Consider the following 14,431-nt stretch of genomic DNA (forward strand, 5'->3'; position numbering starts at 1 on the left):
GACACCCAGATACCACCTATTTTGCCTCTTTCGCAGAGAACTAATGAGCGCTTTGCCGCGACGACCTTGGCGACATCGGCGTTGCGCTTTCTCCCAAAGTCAAAACCAGTCCGTGCAGCAGTACTTCTACACTCCGTTTCACCTAGCGATGGACCGGAGAAGAAGCTACGAACCACCAAAGCCTATCCAATGCCATGTGACCTTCTGGAGAACAGCGACGTGCGGGACACTTAGTCACGTGATGCCTTCGCAGCCCCGGATTGGCTAGAACTGGTTTGTAGCGTCCGCTGCGGTCTATCGTAAAATAAAACGAAGTATACGCTAGAGAGAGAGAGAGAGAGAGAGATTCCGAAAGAGAGTGGGCATTGCCACGCGCTTCGTCGGGCGGAAAAGTTCTTGGCGCACAGACACGCGACTCATGCGAGACCGGACGCTGCTGGCACCGATGCCAAGACATCGATTGCGGGGATGGGAAGAACTCGGTCCTTCGAAGACGCCCTTAATTACGGCCCGGAATACTCTTCCGCCACGCCGAACGTCTCACGGGAAGAGGAAGCAAAGAAACAGAGTCAGGACGGCTTTCGACTTCTCACGAGACGCTCCTCAAAGACCGGAAGCGACGTCACGATGAGACTGGTGGCTACGCATATCTTTCACGCTCGTTAGCGAAGCTATTGCGCCGTCGAAACGGAAGGAGGTGCAAAAGAGACTTCCGGTCGAGAGGCATGTGAAGACTACTAAACGTCTCCCATACAAACACCCCCCAAATATTGTGTAAACCGGCGTGAATAGTAGGGTGAATCCATTGAAGCATCCCGCCCCATAAATTCGAAAAAAAAAAACTAAAAAATAAAAGGCAGCTTGGACGTATTCGCCACGCGTTCCAAGGTGTTAATAACCACCTGACAAATTCTTCGCATTTACATCCCCTTTAAAGACAACTCTAGCTATATCTCTATAAACATACTTTTTCCACTTTCGCTAAATACTACTTGGAATCACTCCCTAAGATTAATAAGCGAATAAACTTGCCTTAGTTTTTCCTTCTAGGCAATAGCGGTCGCCAAAAAAAGTATGAGCATCGTTCATCCCCTCAACTCAAATCCAGAACAAGCGGTCACGTGACCTTGGTGCCGATCCTATGCCATCAAGTTTAATCATAACCACATGCTGGGGTTCGCAAAGTAGCAAAAGCGCGCAGAGCTCCGGGCATTGTTACAGTTCGGCTATTCTGATCACCGCAGCGGTTGGACACGGGTCACTACCCGAGTGTCCGCCGAGGCATAGATTGCCAAGAGCCGAAGTCGAGTGCTCACGCAGTTCTCGTATCCAATCCACGAGCCGCGCTAGATCCCACAATTACGTCATCTAGCTTTGCGAGGGCAAGGCTGAAAGAAATAGCCCCCTTTGATCCTCGCAATTTCAACGCGACAAAGACGCTTCTCAACCAGTGGCGGTCTGTGCGAGTATATAAGTACTTGGGCCACCAGTACACGCCTCTGCAATGTCGCGAACGTTCCAACTCGATATCGTTTCATAAAACAAAATATACTACCGTCGGTGTCCGATAACGTATGTCTTTACGTATTTGCTCGTATTTATTTTCGTTTCCTGATAACGAATTCAGATATCAAAACGCTTTAGTCAATCAAGAGGTTGACACGAAGTCGTTATTAATTATAAAAAAAGAAGAAAAAAACGTTAGATAGCTTACACCTGCTACGGTGACGATACAAGTTCGCAAGAGTCGCGTTTACACTGATAATACATAAAAAAAAAGTCTGGAGTGTGACTTCTCACATTTTTCGTACAAGAACTGTCTGCAGACATGTTCGTGGCATGTATGAAGCACACATGCTTCCAAAACATGCATAAGGAGTGTCCGCAGATCCTTCTGCCATAATGTCTGGAGCGAACAACATGCCTTTTGCATGACGTCTGACCAGCGTGACTGCGAATTAAGAGATCGCAAGGCCCGTTCACTGTCCAGGAGTAGGCGCATTTGCCAAGAGGAACTGCGGTGGGCATCACGCATGCGCAGAATCGCATTTTTCGAAAGCAGCGATGCATCTGCGCACGCATCGCGTCCCGCAGCCAGTGCTGCCGCGTTAAGCCAGAAACACGCGTTACTCGAATAAAAGTCCCCGTGCTCACATGTGATCATGGATGTCCTTGGTCCCGCAGACGTCCCGGAAGCGCCGAGGCTCTTCGTCACGGGGGTGTCTACGGACTCCATGACACTCCGCTGGGTCCTTCGATCCAGCAGCGACGTCACAGGTAGGCGCACTCGTCACCTGCGAAACAAACGCACCTCCGTGTTCTCACGCCGCTATAAGAAATCTGTAAGCGCCAAGAACTGTATTACTTTTAATTACTAGTATTTACTTCCGCAATAAATCGTATGTAAAAAAAAAAAAACGGAGGTTTTGCAGTTTCTGTTTGCCACAAAGTTAGCAGTCGTGACAAACAAACACATCGATTATCGGATAAGAACTCTACAACCAGAGGCAAATATAATAAAAGCAACAAAACAAGAAACAAAGACTGTAGAGCCAACAAAAAAAATTATAGGACAATAGGGAGTAAATTAGTGTCAAGGAAGTTCGGAGACATGTCAAAACCGCAGCACAACCTTACAAAACGAGGCGTATATTTGGGTTATTCCCGATATGCGCACGATGTTCATTGAGACATGCGCACTAAGAACTATTCCATAACTGATTAAATCAAACGCACGAGATAACCAGCTCTTTGATCGGTGGGCAGGAATAAAACGCTCCTGGGAAGCTATTTCGCACCACTCGTATCGCACGCCACGGTCGTGCATCCCAATTCGAACCGACGCATCTACGCTTCGTGCGTGTACTCATATACAACAGTGCCGAGGATAAGTCGCAGAACAAAATAGTACGCTCTGCCGAATGAAAAGGGTATATTGCGTAAGGTTGACTCTAGGCCAATCCACTCACTTTACACGTATTGCTTCTAAGGAAAGCCAGATTCATTTTATAAGCTCAGAGATACAGTCACGCTGCCATAAATGGATGTGCCATGGAAACGTATCAAATGTGGCAACGAAAAGGGACACAGTTTGACATAAAAGTTCTTCACTCGAAGGCGGCGTCTTTCATTGTTGCGTATGTATATTGTCGAAGCCCTTATCTTGTGATGTTCCTGATACCGCTTCCTGACTCATCAAGTAAGAGGCAACCAAAAAAAACTCAAAAAGTAAAGCTTGCAAATTCAGAACTGCGCTCCATTTAAGATGGAAGTCAATTTATACTTACGCAAGTCTTCTTCACCTTGGGGACTTCTCTAAAAGCATTATTTCATATGTCAAAAGGCTTCAGTAAACCGTCACCCATCAAACAACTATCAGTGTACAAACGCGAACACGCGCGCTTAAACCAGCGGCCGACGTCCTTCGTTCTTGTCCCCAGGCTACAACCTGCACTACCGGCAAGAAGGGGGCACCTGGCTGGAGCTGCCCATCGTGAACACGGCCAACAACGCGTACACGCTGACCAACCTGCACAGCGGCTCCGTGTACCAGGTGTACGTGACGGCGTCCAACGTGCTCGGCAGGGGAGACCCCAGCGCCATCCTCATGGTCCAGACGGAAAAGACCGGTATGCCCTCCCTTCGCAGTAGGCGACACTCCGAAGACGCGATCACGCGAGTGGCTCGCTGCACGATAGGCCTTGATGCCAACAGTGCACCTCCTACACTCTGCGATGTCCGGATGTTCATTGTCCACCGTTTCTCATTTGTAGCAGGCAGTCAGGGTCTATCGGAAGAATGCCTGTGGGAGGCAGCCATGAGAAGGAATCTATACTCCGTTTCACCTAATGTTGTACCGCAGCGAAGGCTAGAAGCGCGAGCTCATAGCGTTGGCAGCTGCCCTTGGTGCACGAGAGTTTGTGCCGCCGAGGTGTGCCATAGAGCAAGGAGCTCGTGCTTGTAGCCTTTCCTACGGTACAACACAAGGTGAAACAGAGTATAGTAAACTCTTAAGACATGTGCGTGTTTTGCGAACCCTACCAGTTCGCTGAGGCACTTAGTGTGGACGGTCAACATATATAACGATAGTTACGCCACCTCCGGTGTCAGCTTGCAAAAAGGCATTCGATCGATGACGTTATAGAAAGTAGCGCGCAACGGCACACAACGCGGCTGTACTCAGCATGTTCCAGGCTCAACGAGCATAGTCAGGTAATCGCCGCACTAATTCGTGTTTCGCTTCCCGCTTATTTGGAAGTTGGGCGTTGCCACGTTGGGACTGTTTCAATAACAATAGAATATGTAACGCCTTCTATAGTCTCATCAGTTCAAGAATACTCCAATGGAACCGCACACCATGGCGACATGTATTAGCGGTAAGGTTGTTACACCAAAAGTGTCGGAAGTGAGTACTGCTAGAAATAAGACGCGAAAGAACAGAGTTCAAGCATTGCCAACGAGAGGACCGCCGCGTTCGTTGAAATGCGATCTTCTCTTCTCAGTTTCAGGGTACGAAAGCTCCGCCATGGAGAACGAGAACTCTGACGACGGCGTGCCTTTATACCTGGACATGGCCCTGATCATTCCGGCGGCAGCCATCTGCCTCGCTGTGCTGGTCATACTTATCAGCGCTTGCATATGCGTCCGCAAGATGAAGAGCACGCCCAGGCCAGTACCAGGTAAGCTCGCAACCATATTCGCCGGTCCTGTGTTGCTCTTTTCCGCGAGTACAAGGACTGCTCAGAAGATAGAATTCGATGTATTCTTCTCGAGACCAATTCTAGAAGATTCGTCAGCTAAAGCGACTGACATCTGACTTTGAGATAGTGATGATCAGACAACAAAGTTCGTTCGCCTGACATGAAAATATCATCCAGATAAACAAAAATATATTACATTTTGCCGTTTGGCGGGAGGTTCAGCTTTGGTGCACTAGTCGAGAATACATGTTTAGAGTCGTTATTCAACATATTAAAAAGGCCAAAGCACAGTGCTCAACAGTGTGTATATAACCGGGCAAAACACTGTCGCCTGGACTGTCTTTATCTTCAAGCAGACGGGACACAATATGGCTTGTTTCAGCTAAAGGAGAGTTAGCGTTTCTCGGTAAGGTAACGTCTGTTACGGTCGACTTTCGCCGGGGTCATACTGGTCCTACATCATCCAAAAGACGGTGTGCAAACACGAGTCACTTCAATATTCGTGGTTCGAATGCCGTGTGTCAAGTGTCCTCCTTCACTGCCATGCGGCATTCGAAGCCCGAATATTGCGGTGACTCCCGTTTGAATTTGTATGCAGACTGTATTTTGTATAATGCATAAGCATGCGTGACCCCGGCTTAAGGGCTACCAGTGTACTTGCGAAAACGCTCCCCGTATACTGTATAGTTATCTATGCATGCTCGCACGTTTTGTTCGGTTTTCTTCCTCAGTCCCAGGTATTACCATGTCCTAAGCCCCAACTGGTCTTGCTTCTAGAAATTCTCCGGTACGACCCGTCCTCGCTGAACACGGAGACGATGATGTCCCAGCGGTACGTGGAGATGGAAAAGATGTCGGACAACGACGTGGTGATGGTGGCGCCCTACGACGGAAGCACCATGAGGAACGGGACGGAGCTCCGCGGAACCGCGGACCGCCAAGAGATGAAGACATACGTGCCCAAGCCGAGCACGCTCAACCATCAAAAGAGCCAGCTCAAACCGGTTCAGGTTAGGAAAGCAAACATTGAGTGTATAAGACTCTCGGACTTTAACGAGAAGTTTCCTGCAGACTTGTACATTGTTCTAATGCGTCCACATACGAGTGGGAGCAAATAAGTCTACATACGAGGGGGAGCAAAATCATAAGTTAAAACTGCAGACGGACTACAGCGTGACCCCGATGACGCGTTGGCTCTTTGAAGAGACCACATAAATCGATATCATTACATATCATGCTACAATTTATAACATAGGTGCCGCAAGTTGTCGCATGTAATATTTGTAAATTAAAAAAAAAAAAAACTCATTCCAGCAAAAAAAAAGAAGAAAAAAATGATGTACAAACATCTCCTTTATTTTTTTTATTTTTTGAAATCCTCAAATAGGTTGTGTGTCATTCTGGCCCTTATTATGGCAGAAAACAGAGTGGGAGCAAAAGGATATTTAACTGGCTTACATTTTACCTCCTTCACTTTGCCAAAATCCACGCCCGTGGCACCATGCCAAATGTTGCTTTCACGCGAACTAAATTCTTTGCTGTTGTTGTTTTTTTTTATTTAGGTGGATGAATTCATTCTTCTCTATTTTTTTACTAAGCATCTGAACCGTTTTATTAGACCCTTGTAATAAATCACATAGAAATATGTTAAGAAGCCGATTTATGCGGTCCCGTCAGAGCGCAAAGCCGCCCTCGAGGTCACAATGTAGAGCCGATCATCAGTCGAGGAATCTGACCATGAACAATTTCATCAAAAAGTAAGCTTCGTTTTTGACAGTTCTTTAGCCACATCACAGTCGCCGTGCCTTCTGTTTATCACCTCCAGCGTCGCACCCGACAGCCAATCACCTGGTCAGTTTGACTGCCCAGACCACACGTCAAAAGCGACAAAGCGCAACGTCGCGTTCCAGACTCCAGCTGTCTCGTCTTTTCCTCCCCAATCGCAGAACCCGATGAAGGACCGGCCGCTACCGCACCCGGAACAGTCCCCGCTGCGAATGGACGACAGCTACTACGACAGCGCCCAGTGACTCTCGGGGCCACCCAAACAACGATGCCTCGGAATAGACTAGTCCCAGCTGCTTCGCGGCGTTCTCTGGGGGTTCCCAAGAAAGCCGACGGATAAGAGTGCCGCCGACAGGCGGACTTGATACGCGGATGGTGTTGTGCGTGCCTCTCTATGCTCCTCGCGGTGTCACAACGCTACAGGGAGACCGACCGTGCACGCACCGAGAGCGACGCCATCATCCTGTCCCGCACCACCCAAGACAAATTTAGGCGAAGTCGTAGAACAAGGCAGGGGACAAGAGCGGGACGAGAAGATGAGGAATGTGCGAATGTGGACGCCGCTGTCTTCGGGCCTCCGCAACGAGGGCGGTGGCATGCTTCTAAGAGGGATTCGCGTTTTACGAGCTCGAGGAGTGCCATCGTTGGGAAGCGGTGGCGGCTGTTGTCGCTCGAAGATGGCGGCTTGAGTGAGGGATGGTTCACGTTACGAATCGAGAGTCATTTTCGCTCTCTCTGCCATGCACGTTGCAAATCGCTTCCGGGAGTCGTCATTCCGGACGTCGGATGCGTTGATGCGTCAGTCTATTCAACTCTGTCGATTCCAGATGTACAGGGGATTGCCGAGAAAAGAGAGCCGCATTTTACAGCGCGGGTAAATGACTTATGCATCGTAGGAAGCTCAAAATTCGTGAGAATGTGACGCTAGAGGTTGAGAGAGAACGCGAAAGTCTGAGAAGACGGCGTTATCTGAATCGAAATATAATCGTGAAAAAAAAAATGCTCCTATGATCCGACGTCTACCTAAGCCTAATGTCGTCAAAACAAGAAATATCATTGTGGACGCTTCCAAAATTTATAAAAGTGAAAAACAAAAACTTGCCAGCAAAAAAGGTAATATTGTTTTCTTTCTTGCTGACAAGTTTTTTCACTAAAATAGACGCTACAGGCGCCCACAATTGCATTTCTTGTTTTGACGATATTAGGCTTAGGAGGACGTTGGCTCATAGGAAAATTTTGTTTTTCTCAATCATCTTTCGATCCAGGTAATGTTACCTTCTCAAACTTGCGCTTTCTATCTCGACCGGTAGCGTCAAATTCTCACGGAGTTCTACAATGCAAAGTATATTTACACGGGCCAAAAAAAAACACTGTTCTCTTTACTCGGGAACTCCATGTACTAAGGTTGCTGCACAAATTGATGAGCGGCTGGCCTGAAACATGACGGCAGCTAAGCACTTACAAAATAACAATGCCTCAGTAACAAATTACGACAGTTTAGGGAGTAAATTCCCACATGAAACTTCAATCTCGATGCTTTCAAGAGTCTTGAAGTCCTACGTGTTTTTTCTCTTAGACTGGAGGACGAAAAGAAACCTGGTACACTCCGTTCATTATTTCCCCTCATACTTCCAGGCGTTATTATTTTTTTTTTTTTTTTCGGAAACTGTGGTTTTTCGTGGCTCTCAACAGAGGGATAGTCAGGAACGACGTTCACGCTCGTGTCAAAACCACGCGACTGCGACCACACAAAGTGTCCTGAGAGTTGTATATCCGAATCCAGTCGTCTCGGAGAACTTCCGAAAGAGACGACGACGAGGTACCGGCATATTTATCGTCGTGCACATAATGCCAACTGTCACGCAATACGTGCGAAGGTTTACACCACATCCCACTAATGGTGTGCCGTAATGGTATCCGGTACTTTGCGCTTACTTTCTTTTTCAATCTCTCTCTTTCTCTTACCTTGACGTCATCGCCATCGCCGTAATCGCCCACGTCGTCGAGGAAGGAAATGACGAACGCTGCCGAGTCAGTGACGGGAAGAACAAAAGGTGCCGTGCCTCTAGCTTCCACAGAAGTCCGTGGTTTCATCTGCGTTAAACCTGAGGACCCCGAGCCTCGTTAATAGGGAGTTTTAGTAGACCGTGTTTCCCGCTCCGCTAGCCCTCCGCTACGAACAAACCGCCACTGCGCCTGCGCGCCGATGGCCTTGGCTGTAGAGTTCCGGGTAGCGGAGGGGCTCAGCGGAGCGGGAAACACGGTCTACTAAAACTCGCTAATAACTTGCCATCACGCTGTGCTGCAGCAATTACTATAATCAACCCCGGGTCGACGCACCAGACGAACAATCGTGAAAGAGATGTCGGCAAAAGAGGCAACCTACCTTTTTGTACAAACAGATGTCGTATGCGGAGGCGACCAACGGTCAGGCCTTTGTTTAACTTGAGCCTATATGCCATATATAGGGTAATAATAGCGCAGTGAATTTCCCTTTTTACAATGTATGACAGGATCCCGCGAAGTGTGTGTGCTTGTGTTGTTGTTGTTTTCTTTGTTTTTGTTTGTGCGTACAGAACGATTTCAGTTCACGCTAGTTCAAACTTTTATAACTCAGCGGCAGCTTCAAGAAAGGCAGGGCGCAGTCAGCCGTGACCCGACTTGTTATTTTCTCACCGAGCACGCAACCGGACGTCTCAGATTCTTTCCAAAAAGTATGCACAACAAATAGAGATGCGAAGAACGCGAACATGGGACTGAGGGGTCAGATGCAATAACCAGATGTATCCGCCCATCTGGTCATTTCGGTAAACATGTCCTGTTGCCTCCTACCCCGCACGCGATTTCGTCCTTCACTGAACATTTAGATGTATATACCATACATTTCTCGCCTTTCCCAAAGCTAAATGCAACCCCCAGAGTTTGCTGCCTAAAAGTTAAACACAGAAACCATCCTCTCGAGATGCCAATCTGCACGTATCTTGTCCTTCTGTATGGCCACTCAGTTATACATATATGCTGCGGGATTACTTATGCTAACAACAGGATGGACGCTACGTGTTGGTTTCCACCGACCAACTGCCCAGCACGCACCACATGACTTCGCAATCTACCTGATAGCTTGTGGCAAGACCTATCACGTGACGGAAGAACAAGGTTTCATCATAACCGTCGCTGTCATATTACTAGAGAAGCGAGCACTGAACCGCTCATGATTGCCACCGTCGCATTTTTGTGAAACTGCATTGTCTTACGAGGAACTCGACCTTTTGACTCCAGGTACGACAAAAGCAATCTGGTCGGCTGGATCGAGGCAAGTGTTTGCGCTGCACTGTTGAAAAGGGGAAGGAGGGCACGCATACGCAAGAACGAAACGAACTGAGGAAACATCTTGCCGTTCGGATGGAATTGTATGTAACTTTAGAAAGACTTTTATACATATAGACAGGGAAGGCGACACACATCACAAAGATGTGTTGTCGCGTCCCCTGTCTTTATGTAGAAAAGTCTTTCTAAAGATGCATTTTTACCAACGCGTTCACCAACAAGAGTATGAAATTTTAATTGGTGAAGATGATTGCCGAGCGCATGTCAGCTGCGTTTACCACGTGCTGTTCTGCTCTTGCGCTAAAATTGCCCGTGCTTTCGATCTAGCTTCTCTTTCTTAGTTGAAGGTACCGACAAAAATAGAAAGCCAGGGCAGACGTGCATCTCATATAAGGGAAATTCGCTACCCGGCTTGGAGTAAAAAAACAACGCAAAAATAGTTGCGTGTTTTTTTTTTTTTGTTTTTTTATTTAGCAATGCGATGAGGCTTTGGCAGTATTTTGCAGCTTGCTGTTTTGAACGGGCAACATTGTCGCGTGCTCTTTTCTCGTGTGCTGTTCTGTGACACATTCAGCAAACACGTTCACTCAGATCGTTTCCACCATGGTGTCCCAGATGCTTATAACGAAACGTCGAAACAAATATCGACAGGCCATAGCATTTTCATCAACATAGCAAGTATTCATTAAAGAACCGGCGAGAGACATTAAAATAAATTAGCAATTAGTGTCCGCCGGTTTGTCCTCCTGTCTTATACAGGGTGCCCGTAGCTTGTAGCTTCTTCGCCTGCCAAATTTTTCTAAGAGCTGTTTTACTTAACCGCGTTCTGCGCTCTGGGAATTGTGATATATACGAGGGGCGTAAAACGTTGATGTGGTTGCCTGATGCTGTTTCACAAATTTGCTTCCAAACCTTTTTGTTTCTTTTGTCTATTTGATTTATATGTCAGTCAGGGTAGCGTGACGTGTACGCGCGCGTGCACGAAAATGGAAAGAAGTCGAGCACCGTTATTTATAGTAAGTATATAATTCAATACCCCACATTCCGATCGTTGTGCATTTATATTGATGACTCTAAACTACCGCTTTCAAAATTTTGAAACAGCAAGAAAAGCAAAGAAAAAAGGACCGTCCCAATTAAATTGATTGCGATTATAGTATAATACGCTCAGATTGAAGGAGTGATTAGTATGGTTCTTTCGTGATTAAAATAAAGAATGAATGCGATATATAAATTGTCGAATTTGTTGGACGTGAGCTAATCGGCCACGAGTCTGGCGTTTCATCTCTAATGACGTAAAGGATTGACTTGCGCGCGCTTGTAAATAGCAACGTATCTTTGGGAAAGGCTTACTGAAGAGCAACGTCGCTACCGCGACGATGTGTTGTGATGTTCACTCCGAAATAAGTACATGGAAACACCGTTTTCACGATGCGAGCACTACTTACCCGAAAGAGTTTCACGTGGTGACGACGACAAATAAAACGTTTTAAAACCTTATCTGGTCGATTCCCTGTGTGACATTGATTACAGATAGACGGCACCCTGGTAAGAGAAAAAAGGTAACTCTTCTAATAGGAGCAGCTCGCCGGTGAGGCAAAGTCTTTTAACAGGCAAGAAATAGCATGCCAAAGTAAGAAGAAACGCAGCACAGTGAACGACACACCTAAGGTCTGTTCACACATACAGCGGAGCGCTCTAAGCACAGCGCTGACTTTGCGCTAAGCGCGTGCTGACGTGAGCGTTCAGCATATTTGTATCGCACTGTCATAGCTGTTGCTCATGGCAGACACGTGAACAGCGCTACATCAGCGCTCCACTGCGTGTGGGAACCGCCCTTAAAACTCGCACGACATGCAGATCAGTAAATTACAACCACGAATGGGTTTTTTGCAGTAGACTTATTGCACTCCTGTCCAACTATCGTACGACTAATTTCGTCGTTCTATACATGACGACACGACTGGTAATGGTCATTTTTTTTAATGGGCCAACACATCACTTCACACACCGACATTCAGGCTTAAGAATGCCATGCCCTTGAACGTATACACGTTTGCAAGCATGGCGTCCCGACTGGTGCCCCATGCGTTCAATCACGTGCAGCTTCCCCGTGAAGGTGGCTTTTTCATACTTGCAATTTCACGTGCTTCCTCATACGAGCAGGAACATGGCGGAGGCCAGACGGCCCGTTTGCATTAAGCCGGGGTCACAGTGCTTATACATCATACAAAAGACAGACTGCGGACAGATTCGAAAGCCAGTAACCGCGAGAGCCTTGCTTCGAATGCCGCATGACAATGAGTTCAAGGAGGACACTTGGCACGCGCACATTCGAACCCCGGATGTTGCGGCCGGTGACTCCTGTTTACCGAATGTCTTTTGTATGATGTATGAGCAGTGAGACGCCAGAAAATATCGCATAAGCAATGAACATTCAAACCGGAAAAGAACACGAATGACGGAAAGTGTTGGTCGTCCTTTCCGTGCGTGTGTCTTTCTCCCAGTCTTAGCTACTGGTATTCAATTTACCACAGAAAATATGTAAGATAGGAAAATAACTCAGGAGACCAACAGCTAGGGCCTTTACGCTGTGCGTGAAAATCAATTTAAAAAAAAAAATACGGCAATTAAGCATTCAGTTACAGCGGCCTTCCCACGATAAAACCGTTACTACGTGGTTATCCCTCTGGGGATGTATGGTAGTACGTTTATGGTTAAGATTTCTAAGTTCGGAAACAACACCATTGCTCAGCGACTCAGAAATATGTCATTCTGACGTTCTGAGACAAGAACGAACACGACTTTTTATGACCAACAAGTCGAAAGTGTGAAAATCTTTGAAAACGAAGCTGCGAGGACCTAATACCTGTAATTCCACCTTCGACGCTCGCCGCCGATTCGACACATATATATTGCACCGTTATGGGGCTCCAGCACACTACAAAGCAGCGCTAGGCTAACAACTGTTCATTCAATCAATCTGCGCCTGTAAAGCGTATCAAAACCAAAACACGCTAAAGCGTAGAGGGAGCAGCAGTAGTATTAAAGCACCGACACGTCCGGCGGCAAGTTCCACTCAACTGCCCATTTCAGCCTCAAAAGACAACAAGAAAAGACAATTAAGGAAAAAAGAAACACGTAATATAATACAAGGTAAAGTAAGCATGTACCCCGAAAAATCGATGCTTAATAACGTCGCAAACACGGCACCCCGTATCACGGTCTCCTGGAACAGAAACGCAACTAAAAACGCCTCATCGCAGTTTCGGCATCGCCGTTTCCGCTTAGTACGATATAAGTGCCTCGGTTTCCAGGAAGAAAAAAAAATTAATAAAAAAATAAAACAACGTAGCGCAGCAATTGACACAATATCCGGCGGAAATGGGAGACCCAATACCACGCACCACAATACTCCGTTTGACCTAATGACCGCAACGGACGCTACGATTAATCTCAGCCAATCAAGCTCTGGGAACGTATCACGTGAGTACGCGTCCCGCGTGTCGTTTCGCCCTTCCCGAAAGTCACGTGACGCTCACACGGCAATTGGATTGGTTGAGGTGGCTCGTAGCCTCTGCTGCGGTCCAGCGTAAGGTGAAACGACGTAAAAGAAGGAGCGTCTGGTTTCCGAGGAATATACGTCTTCGCTGTAAGCGGCTTTCTTCTAACGACGGCGTAACAACGTCGGAAAAGTGACACGCGATTCCGAGCCGGTGGGGAAGTTAAGCTCTTTCCCTCCTTCGACAGGACTGCGAGGGAAGGGCCCCGGACGATATTTCACGGGAGGAACCGCTATACTAGACGCCGACGCGAGCCCTCGCATCGTTTGTCATACTCGCCTTTTGCGATACGTTCGGTATTTCTCTTTGTGGACGAATTTCTGCGACGGCGTTCGCCCTCTTTTGGTATCCTCCACGAAGTCAAAAAGTACAGCCTTAATCGATCGACTTGGTTTTTCGTTGTCCTTGAGTCTAAAATGTTTCACTCTCTATAAACATTGCAGACTATCCGAGAATTATACGTTACCAAAATGATATCAAGCTTTGCCTATTCGTTTGTAACGTTAATCTTCCCCTTCATCGAATGAGCCAAGCCACTGCCCGACACAGTGGGACACGACTTCGGCGCCTTTTCGCTTATGACTTATGGCGGGGCACCAAATTTCAGCCCTTCGGTTAGTATACCCCACATGAGCGCTTTCCACCACAATAGTCGAGTTGATGAAAGTCCTTCGATACTGAGAAGAAAAAAAAAGAAAACCGGCGGTAGCTCGTTCGCGCTAACAGTTTCTTCGGGGAGTGTATACGTGCTTCCATCGCAGCTCCATCGGTCTGACGTACGAATGAATCGAAAGGGCCAGAACATGACCAATCAAAACAATTCAGAAACAAACTCTCACCTTCTCGCTCCCTTTCTACGTCCCTTTTCACGACCGAGAAACATCAGCAATAACGGTTTATGAGCGGAGGGAAAGTCCGTCTGCTCTTCTTGTAGGGGTTGTGGTGACGTCAGAAGGACGCCGACCTCCGAGTGGCTCCGGTTGAAGGATGGTGAGTAGACCTCGAAACAGCTTTCTTTGAGGTCTACCCACTATCCTTCAGCCAGAGATCGGCATC

At 47.3% G+C, this 14,431-nt stretch overlaps 1 protein-coding gene across 1 annotated transcript in view; it reads left to right on the forward strand.

Moving 5' to 3' along the window:
• LOC8025649 (Down syndrome cell adhesion molecule-like protein 1 homolog) overlaps nucleotides 1-8,609 on the forward strand; it is a 33,924-nt gene extending 25,315 nt beyond the window's left edge. Inside the window, exons 8-12 of the mRNA XM_040218582.3 lie at nucleotides 2,185-2,277; nucleotides 3,441-3,629; nucleotides 4,503-4,679; nucleotides 5,478-5,710; nucleotides 6,647-8,609. Of these exons, the coding sequence (XP_040074516.3) occupies nucleotides 2,185-2,277; nucleotides 3,441-3,629; nucleotides 4,503-4,679; nucleotides 5,478-5,710; nucleotides 6,647-6,730 (776 nt within the window). The 3' untranslated portion in view covers nucleotides 6,731-8,609. The remainder of the gene's footprint in view (nucleotides 1-2,184; nucleotides 2,278-3,440; nucleotides 3,630-4,502; nucleotides 4,680-5,477; nucleotides 5,711-6,646) is intronic.
• The last annotated feature ends 5,822 nt before the right edge of the window (nucleotides 8,610-14,431 follow it).

Source organism: Ixodes scapularis, unplaced genomic scaffold (genome assembly GCF_016920785.2).
Source record: "Ixodes scapularis isolate PalLabHiFi unplaced genomic scaffold, ASM1692078v2 PGA_scaffold2__306_contigs__length_199485367, whole genome shotgun sequence".
Lineage (NCBI taxonomy): Eukaryota > Metazoa > Arthropoda > Arachnida > Ixodida > Ixodidae > Ixodes > Ixodes scapularis.